General features: G+C 51.2%; 1 protein-coding gene across 1 annotated transcript; it reads right to left on the reverse strand.

The window, feature by feature from the left end:
- Window positions 1–1,396: 1,396 nt before the first annotated feature.
- Window positions 1,397–9,386, reverse strand: CBX4 (chromobox 4). The gene is made up of 5 exons (XM_072990700.2): window positions 9,158–9,386; window positions 8,969–9,012; window positions 7,833–7,898; window positions 5,277–5,343; window positions 1,397–4,150 (listed from the first exon to the last, which is right to left on the reverse strand). The coding sequence occupies exons 1-5, from the start codon at window positions 9,224–9,226 to the stop codon at window positions 2,762–2,764; spliced, it is 1,635 nt and encodes a 544-aa protein (XP_072846801.2). The 5' UTR covers window positions 9,227–9,386; the 3' UTR covers window positions 1,397–2,761.
- Between the last annotated feature and the right edge of the window lie 258 nt (window positions 9,387–9,644).

Raw genomic sequence — 9,644 nt, forward strand, 5'->3', positions numbered from 1 at the left:
TGGGCTTTATTTTTATTAATTTAAAATATTTTAATAGTTTAATTTAATTTTAATGTAATTAGTTTTAAATTAGTTTTGACATTTTGACAATACAGAAGGAGGCTGGCATTACTACTTGAAGCAGTGAATGTTCTCTCTGACACAAGAGCAACAGAAGAACACCTTAAAAATCCACTACTTAACAACCAGATGTCTCTGTAGTTTGAGAGAAAGACAGCAAGATCAGGCCAGTAACAATGAATTCCAACCTTAGAAGCCTTCTCATCTTCTCTGTCAACGATGGAACCCCCTAGGCATAAAGGCATCAGAGGACTTATCACCACCACCATTGCCATCACCCACCCTGACTATAAAACAAGACGAAAGTGGTAGAGCTATCCACCAGCAGTAACCAAAACAAGAAAAACAGACTCATACCTTTGTTTTTCATATACTGTATCTTATTCTTTCTAGAGCTCATAGTAGATTATGGGAAACCTTTACCTATCTCCTGTGGAAAGTCAGTGGCAGAACCCTCATGTTTTCCATCCAGAAGTTCCCAGGTTCAATCCCTGCTATCTCTAGCTAGCATCGCCCCAAGAGTTGTTGAGTGAGACACTGGCAGTCAGTGTTGGCCATGCTGAGCTAGACAAAGGTATGTTCTGCTAGCCAGAGTGCCTCTTTGTGTCGGAGCCAACATCAGCTCCACAAACGTACTATCATTCTCAGGTTCTTTTTCTTCTTTCTAAATCAAGAACCACTGAATTACTCTTGAGATCACAAGTTTGCAAAACACCACAAGCCTCATCTTTCCATTACAATGCTAAGGCATTACATGGGAAATACCAAATGGGCAATCCACCTTCCAGATGATTCTACAGCAATCAGAGTCACCCCACTGAATGTCACATTCTTTACCTGTCTCCATCATATGGTACCTCACTACAGGATGCCAAGTTACTTAATTTTCCATACATGGTACATATCCCCTGGCTGTTGTTACACAACTGGTTGGAAACATCTGAGGAAGGCTCCGTGGATGCCCAGGTAATATTCCGTGCCACACTCCACTGTTATTGTGTGTGTTCTGTGCTGTCAAGTCAGAACCAAATTGTAGTGACCCTACAAGGGCTTTCAAGGTAAGTGAGATATTTAAGGAGTGGTTTTACCAGCTCCACTCCCCCAGCGAGTTTCCATGGCCAACCAAGGATTTGAACTCTGTCTTCCAGAGTCCTAGCCCATCACTTTATCATCTACACCACTCTGGAAATCCAACTGCTCTTGGTAAGCCCCAAATCCATTCACTCAAAGCTTTAGAATGGGCAGGATTTCATACATAGAGAAGGGGGGTGGGAGTTCCTGTTGCAATCATTTTACAATTAACAGATTAACACCATGAAGTCTAGTGACAAACTGCTGAAGTTGCAGCCTCTATAAAATTTATTCTCCATGCAGTTACACCCAAACCAGTCAGATGATCATAGACATGAATGGGTTTGGCATCTCCCTCTGTTCTGCACCCTTTTCTAAAATCATCTCACAACCACAACAGAATGAAGGATTGCTATCAAGTACAAGCACTTGATTGTTATCTCCTGATCTAACCTGGGCCAGTAATGGAGAAGCCCCATTTCCAGTGCACCTCCCAACCAATGAAGAAAGGAGACCCAGAACAATAACATGTTTCCGTCACAGGTACAACTGCAGGACCCAAAGGGTGCCCAAGTTGCAATGAATGCACTCAAAAACCTCCTATCATTTTTGGAAAGGTTTATAGTCCTTTGCAATGACACACAGTTTTTGTTCCTCCACCTTCCAACCCCCAAAAGACCAACAGGTGCCCACCCGGTGCCAAGGCCCCCCAATTGGATGGCTGGTCTTTGGGACACAGCCGAACACCAGCTGCCGAACAACAAATGCACTTTCAACACCTCCACGGAATATTTACATTCAAGCAATTCATAATAATTGGAAGCTTATAGTTTAGACATTTCTACTAGCAGCAGTTTTTATAATAGGTTGTTTAGCTTTAGATAATGATTCTTATTATTACCGTTACTTTTGCTCATTTAAAACAACACGTGTTAACAGTATCAAAAAATATATACGAGAGGAAAAGGATGGTCCTGCAATTTTTATGAAAAAGAGGAGGGCAAAGGAGAAACAAAACCAGAAGTGGCTTTTTAAAAGGGAAGAAAAGAAAATATTCTGATATAGCTTTCAATATATATATAATATATATATGTATTCAATATAATTATATATATATATATATATAGGGCAAATCTAGGGAACTCCATAAATCTAGGCTTTTTATATTTTGTTATATAAATACCTACAAATAAATATAATTGCATGGCCCACCTGGGGAGGCCTGCTTTCAGCTCAGACAATACATTTCCAGCAACACCACATAACAAACGGGAGCAAGAACCACTCGACAAGTTAGCACTGTTAAAATATAATACTATGTCACTCTCCCGTGAGTTAACTGGAGAAAGCTGCTACCCTCACCACATCCAGAAGCCCATGACCCTTTGTGGGGGGGGGGGGGAAGATGGCTCCAGAAGGGCCACCCTCTAGGGAGACAAGAATCCTATGCCTCCCCCCAACACACTTTGTTCCCTCCCTCTCTTTTTATCTCACATCCTGCAGGGCAGGGAGGTGTCAGCTCTCAGGAGGACCTGCCTGTCTGACAGGGTGGGTGGTGCCCCAGAGTTACTCTCTCTCAGGAGGCCAGGCTGCCAAGGGAGAGTGGCTGGAAGCCTGTGCCAGGGCCTCCTCACACGGTCACATATTCCTTAAAGGTCACAGTCAGGCAGTTGGCTGTCACATCTGTAATTATTATATTCCCAAAGAAAGGTTTGAACTCCTGCAGGGGCTCCTCTTCTTCTTCCTCTGCCTCAAAACCTTCCGCTGGCTTCGGAGGCTCTGGCCCAGGTGTCTCTGCTGGGGCCAGCAGGGTCTCCTCCGGCTTCACTTGCACCAGGCCAAGCTCACTGTCCCCCCGGGCCTTGACACACCGCAAGTCTATGGGCTCGTCCAAGTCTGAATCCAGCAGGATGACCTCTGGCTGGGACGGGGGAAGGGCGGGGGGCTCGGGCACCTCAGGAGTGGAAGGGCTCAGGCAGGTGGGGGCACTGATGCTCCGAGAAGGGAGGCGCTTCTTGCCACCCTCTTTGTCCCCATGGGGCTCCGAGAGGCAGCGTTTCCGGGAGCCGCCGCCACCACCAGGCGAGAGATTCAGTCCCACGGGGGCAGGGCTGTGGCCTTTTGGGCCGGAATCCAAGGGCCACGGGACCTGGTGGCTGGGCTTGGTGGTGAGCTGCAGAGGTTGCTGTTCAGGAATGGAGAGTTCTTTGCCTGAGGCTGAACTCTTTTGTGAAACAGTCCCAAGTTCAGCAGGAACGTGACTCCTCGCCTCAGTCCCAGGCTTTCCTTTGTGGTCACCCCCTGGCCACCTCTCTTCCCCAGGCCTCTTCCAGGCCTCCTGCTGCCTTTCCTCAGAGCCTTTCTTTGTAGTCCTGTCCTCAGCCACACGTTTCTTGTGTGTCTCTCCAGATTTAATCTTCACCGCCTGCATACCGTTCTCCATGTACTTGCTCATGACAATCACAATGCGGCCGTTCTTGTTTTTGTTCTTAACAATCTTCATTTTGCCACCGATCCCATTGCTGGTCACTCCATCTCGAGGGGGAGGTGGCAGCGAGGGCGGCCCCGTCCCACTGGAGAGGTTCTTCTCAGCTCCGATCTTTCCTTCTGTGCCCCCCAGATTCTTTACTGGGTTCAGCAAGCTTTTTGCTGAACTGTGGGACCACTTGTCAGACTGGGACATCAAGGGGCTTTTGCTGTGATCCAAGCAGGCCTGGCCTTGCTGTGGTTCCTTGCTGCCCGGCTGGTAGTGGGGCTCATACATTTTGGGATCTGGCTGGTAGTGGTGATGCTTCTTGCTATTCAACTGGTAGTAGTACTTTCCTTTACTGTGAGGCTGATGCTTAACACTGCTCTCCTTGCTGTTTGGCTGGTACTGGTGGTGCTTCTTGCTATTGAGTTCATACTGATGCTGCTGCTGGCTTTTGCCAGAGCTGCCAAGGTCCAGCTTGGGTCTGTTCTCCACAGCAGGGTCTTGAAGGCCAGTGAGAACATTGGAGCGGCGTGCAAAAGACGGCAGCTGCAAGGAAGGGAGAAGAGAAAGGGCCCATTGTTACTACAGAGATCAAAAGAAAATGTTATCGCATTCTACTGAACCTTTTAAAACCAGAGCTTGAAAATTCTATTTTCTGGATTACAAGGTCCAGAATTTGCACACAACACCCAAATTCTGGGATTCTGGGAGTTGTAGTCCAACAAGTAACTTTTCCAGGTTCTGGTTCTATCAAGTTCTAAGCATGTGTACAACACAAACTTCTACAGCGACCATGATTACACGATGCTCTAAGTCCCAGTCCAACAACTGTACTCTGTCCTTTCCCTAACCAAGTTACACATGAAATTAGAGGCAACCAGATACCCTTTCAAAATCTATTGTCTTTTGGAGCACTAGGGCAAAAATATACATCTATAGAACACGAGTGGATAACCAAAGAAGGAATCTGACCGGGCATGCAAACAGAAAACATTGCTGTGAACTGCCGCAGAACAGCTTCGTCTCCAGTTACTGACTTCTTGCCAAGGAACAGGCAGGTGTGCACAACTCATCACCACTGAATCAGGAACAGTATTCGCTAATCAGAGGTGCTACCCAACAGGAAATGGAAGGTAGCAAATTGCAACCAGCAACCTTCTTTCAGGCTCTTCAAGGAATCCCACCAAGGAATCTCTTTTGTGTATTAAAAAGCTTGTCAAGGACATCCAAGGAACAGTCCCACCTTTTTTCCGCTTAGATCAGAATATACTGCACTTCACACAAGCTGGGCAAAACTGCCCCATGAAATCCCAGGCTGGAGTAGCTGCGAAGGCAAAAGAGTCCCCTCTGACATTCATAATTAACAGTGCATGCATAAATTACGCCTATCGATCCACATAGATATGTGTACACAGTGTTTAGCAGAGTACGGCGAAACCAAAATGGAATTCTCCTGCGATGGGAAAGGCACACAGCAAGGATGCAGGTATTTATAAAACAAAAACAAAAAGAAGCAGACAAACAAACAAAACCATCAGCTGTGAATAAAGCCTTTTTAAAAAACCATCATGGTTTGCAAGAATTCCTCTTCAGCACTGCCAGTTTTATCACCATTAGCTGCCCGTATCTGGTTTTGAGGAAAAGCACAACAGAAGGATTAACTTGAACTCACCTGAACAACCAGAGGCTTGGGCTTCGGTCCTCTTTTGCGGTACCCCATTAATTGTTCCTGTCTCTCCCTGTAAAACATACAAAAATCAATAGAGGCATGATCAGGAAACTTCCAACACAGCATCCGAGCTGCAAGCATGGAAGAGGAAGGCGGGCCTTTATGATTCTGTTTAGACATGAACAAAAAACACCCTGTGCACACTTACTTGGGAAGAAACCACCCTGAACACAGCTGGACTTCTAAATAACCCACAGTCTGAAAGACAATGAGATCAACTGCTGAGTAATTTCTCGGGATGCCTGTCCAGGCCCTTCCACAGAATCAGTTGCTTTACTGGAGCAGAACAGAACTCAGACTGGACAATATGATTACTCCATCCTAAAATGCAATTCTAAGCCTCTCCTATTTTACAGATATAAACAATCAAGGAAGAATCTAGAACACAACCATTTTAAAACTGAAATCACACACTTGTCAACAGGGAGTGACATTCCTTCAAAGTCAGGAAATGACAGGAAACTGAAACAACTTTTTGCATGAAAATATCACACATCTGCTGAAACAAGAACTATCAATGTAATTCTGATGAGCTAGGAAGATGAGTAAAACAAATATTACTAGTTATCCTGGAGGTCTGAACAGCTTTTAAAATAATGTAGTCTTCTTCTCTGTAGCAGCACAAGCCATTAAATTAAAGTGGCCAACTCCCTCACAGATACCTTTGGATAGCTTTACCTTGATTTGCAAATTACCTCCCATTTTGTCAGGAGCTTTAATTTTAAGATATCAAAACAAATACAAATGCTGCAATTCTAAATACATTTACAGCTCAGTCTTATACAGTATATGTTTACTTAGGAGTAGGTCTCATTGTGGATAGTAGAAACAGCAATAAATCTTCAATAGAAAAAAATCTCAGAAAAATAAAAAACGATATCTCTACTTATCACAGAAAATAAGACTATAACCTAGCTATAGACCTATACTGTACTTGTAAGAACCCAAATAAATGAATGAGGGCTTCTGTCCCAATAAAAATGGCTAGGAAAATAGGGATGTAAAAAAGGATTGCTAACTTCTAAGCTGATGCTCCTGTTCATATTCCTCAGGCCAAGTACTTTTTCACTTCTCTAAAAAAAGGGAACACACCAAGGAGTAGAATTCTACAACTGCCAGCAAGAGCAAAGGGGCTTTTGCACAGCCAGCAAGATCTTCTGCACTCCCATGTGCACAAGTGTACCACAGCCAATTCTAGACCAACACGCTGGGCAGGGTGGGGGAAATGCTCCTCTCTCCACCCTGCAGTGTTTTGGCAACCAGCACCAGCTAGCCTCCACCTTCCCACCCATGCAGAGGGAGGGAGGGAGGGGGGCCGCGCGAACTCTGCAGGAAAGCCAGAGTGGAACTGGATGCTAATCACCTCATTAGGATTCACAGAGGGGGGCCCTCCCCCCCACCAGGCCTCTCTCTCTCTCGCTGACTTTCAGGGAGGGAGGGACACCTTTCCCTGGTTTGTTTAGCAGCCAAGTCACCCAAAGATCGATCTAACGCGGCGCCCAACCCGGGGTGCATCCTCCTCCACGCCGCCGCCCCCCCCCCCCGCCGGCCAAAAAGGCCACTTTGCCATTTCAAAGGCAACGGGGCAGGTCTGTTTTCAGCCGCGTTGGGCTGGCCGCTGCTCAGCCACCTGGAGACTCGGCCCCTGCCCGCCGCCTCGCTGACATCTGCAAGGCCGAGCGGCCCAAGGTCACGCCGGTACCTCCTTCCCGGCGGAGGCCGCGATGCATGGAAGGCCGACCGGGCGCCAGGCGCGGACCTTGCGCGGGGCCAGTCCGCGCCCCCCCCCCCCGCCGCCGCGCGCGGTCGCTTCTCGCCTCCCGGGTGGACTTTGGTTTGCACCAAAATCCTGCCGGAAATGAAATGCACTCAAACGGGGGGAGGGAGGACGAGAGGGGGAGAAGGGAAGGGCTCCCACCGCGGCCGGGCCATCCCCCCCCCCTGCAAGGGCAGCCCATGCATTCCCGTCGGGCTGCGTTTGGCACACGGCCGCAAACAGGGCCGCCGCCACTCCCCCTCCTCCTCCTCGGAGGCCAGCCTGCGGAACCTGCCCAGCGCGGCCAGCGCCGCGTGCGCCCCCCCCCGCCCCCCGCCGCCGCCGCTCCTCTCCGTCACGTGCACGCAGCCACCTTGCAGCGAGGAGCCAGCCGGGCCCCTGGCAAGGAGCTCCCCGCCACGCTGAAGTGGTGGTGGTGGTGGTAGTGGCGGCGAAGGGGTTTTAAGGCGGAGTTCCGCGAGCCGGTCCCGCTCCCTCCGGCCTGGGCAGCTGCTGCTGCAGCAGCAGCAGCGGGAAGGGGCTCCAGCGCCGCGGCCCCGGGGCGGCCCGCGATCCTAGAAGACCCAGTCCCTCCGAGACAAAAAACGCCTTCGGCCCCGCGCGCGGTAGACGCTCGCTCTTCCCAAGCGTCCCTTTTCCTGCAAGGGCAAAAGATCCAGGCAGCCCCCCCGCCCCCGCCCCCACCCCGATCGCTACGCTCCCCACCCCGTGACGGCTCTCACCTGTTTTGGAAGGCGATCAGTAGTCTGGGATCCAGGATGTTTTCCTCCGGTTCCCACGTGTTATATCTGGCAAAGGAAAGGAAAGGAAGGGGGGGTGTTTAAAAAGCAAGAGCTACCCTTCGCTACGTGGAGCAGGAATGCTCTCTCCTTTTTTTTTTTCAACCCAGCGACAACGCCCCCCCCTCCCCGGACGAGCGGCGTGTAGGAGCCATTTCAGAGACTGGCGACATTAGTCGCCGCCCTCGCCAGCCCCCCTTCCCCTTACCCAGGACCTGTATTTCAAAGTGCGTATTCAAGGCTGCCCAGAGCGGGGGGGGATGGGCCGAGGAGGAGGAAAGGGGGGGGGCTGGATGCTGGCGGGCGCAGGAACCGAATCCAGTTTGCTGAGCGCCGTTATTATTCCGGAGGAATTCCATCCATGCTGTGGCGAACAGGCTTCGAAGACCCCCTCGGGGATCCAGCAAAAAAAAGGGGGGCAGGGAGTGTGCCCCCTCCGCCCTCTCTGCACCGGTTCCTTCACCCACGCCGAGAGGCTCTGTCATCCAACCTGACACCCCCTTCCAACCGGCCAAAGCTCCCGTCCGTCGCTTTCGCTTCAGGGGGAACAGGGGGACGGAGGGAGGGTCGGCCGAGCGAAAACTGCACCTCCCGGCCAGCGGGGCGGCCAGCAGCCGAGTGACAAGAGTTCGCCTCCCCTCGCTTTCTCCACCCCGAATCAGATCCAGGGGATGAAAGCGGGCGGGTTTTTTATTTCTTTTTTTTTAATTAGTAGGGTTTTTCTCCTCCCGTCTTTCCTCCTCCTCCTCCCCCCTCCCCGATCGCTGGGCTGCTTGGTTCTGCAATATGGAGCCTGCTTTCCAAGGGAAAGGAGCCATTTTCTGCAACTGCTGAACATCAGCCGCCGCCTTGCCGGCCTCCGCCGTGGCCTCGTCGTTCTCGTCTGCCTCCTCGCCAAAGAAATGCACATTTGGGGGGGGGGGGTCCCCCGCCGCCCGTTTTTTGTGCACGCATTAAAAACCGAGGCGTTTTGCAGCTCGCTGAAGCCTAGCGGAGTGCTCGCGGCAGTCACGTTCAGACTCCGCCGCCCGCGCTAAGGACGGGGCAGCAGCACCCCCAGTCGCCGGCCCGGGACTTACTTGGAAGACCATCCTCTCCATTTGACCAGATATTCCACTCGACCCTGCCAAAAAAACAACAAGGGGGGGGGAGAGAGAATAAGGAAAGGGGGTCACGCTCTGGAAAGATCCCACCGCCTGTCCGCCCCAGACGGCCCCCCCAGCCCTCCGTTCCCCGTCTTCCACCCGTCAGCTCGCCCGCTCCCTCACCTTCCGGATCCGCTTCTTTTCGATGCTTTCCACGGCGAAGACGTGCTCCCCGACCGCCGGCAGCTCCATTTCTGGGCTGGGGGGGAAGTGCCTGTCTGACTGAGAAGAGGGTGGAAAAAGCGGGAGAGAGCGGGGGGGGGGGTCGCGTCTCGCCGTCAGACCGAGAGCTCCGAGTCCCCGCTCGCTTCGCCTTTCCAGACAACTGAGCTGCAACCTCTTGCAGCAGCGCAACTCATGCAAATCCTGCCAGAGACGTCAGAAGGGGCGGGGGCCTCGCTGCCTGTCAAAGAGCGACGGGACCAGAGGATTGGTCCGGCGTTGCCGAGGGGCGGGCAACGGTGGGGGGGGAGGGGAAAGAAGAGAGCGTTAAGGAAGAGGGGGCGCGGGGGGCCCTTGGATTTGCCGCTCCCCCTCCCCTTCCCATGTCAGGCGCGGTGGTGTGTGTGCGTGCGTGCGTGTGTGTGTGCGTGTGTGTGTGTATGCGCGC

The sequence above is a fragment of the Pogona vitticeps genome, chromosome 2 (assembly GCF_051106095.1).
Source record: "Pogona vitticeps strain Pit_001003342236 chromosome 2, PviZW2.1, whole genome shotgun sequence".
NCBI classification, from domain to species: domain Eukaryota; kingdom Metazoa; phylum Chordata; class Lepidosauria; order Squamata; family Agamidae; genus Pogona; species Pogona vitticeps.

What these genes read in the sequence shown, in the direction of transcription:
- CBX4 (XM_072990700.2), bottom strand. Translation starts at nt 9,226, where the DNA reads ATGGAGCTGCCGGCGGTCGGGGAGCACGTCTTCGCCGTGGAAAGCATC. An exon ending in AAAAGAAGCGGATCCGGAAG is followed by an intron (nt 9,013 to 9,157) that starts GTGAGGGAGCGG and finishes TTTTTTTGGCAG; the next exon opens with GGTCGAGTGGAATATCTGGT. An exon ending in TGGAGAGGATGGTCTTCCAA is followed by an intron (nt 7,899 to 8,968) that starts GTAAGTCCCGGG and finishes TTCCTTTGCCAG; the next exon opens with ATATAACACGTGGGAACCGG.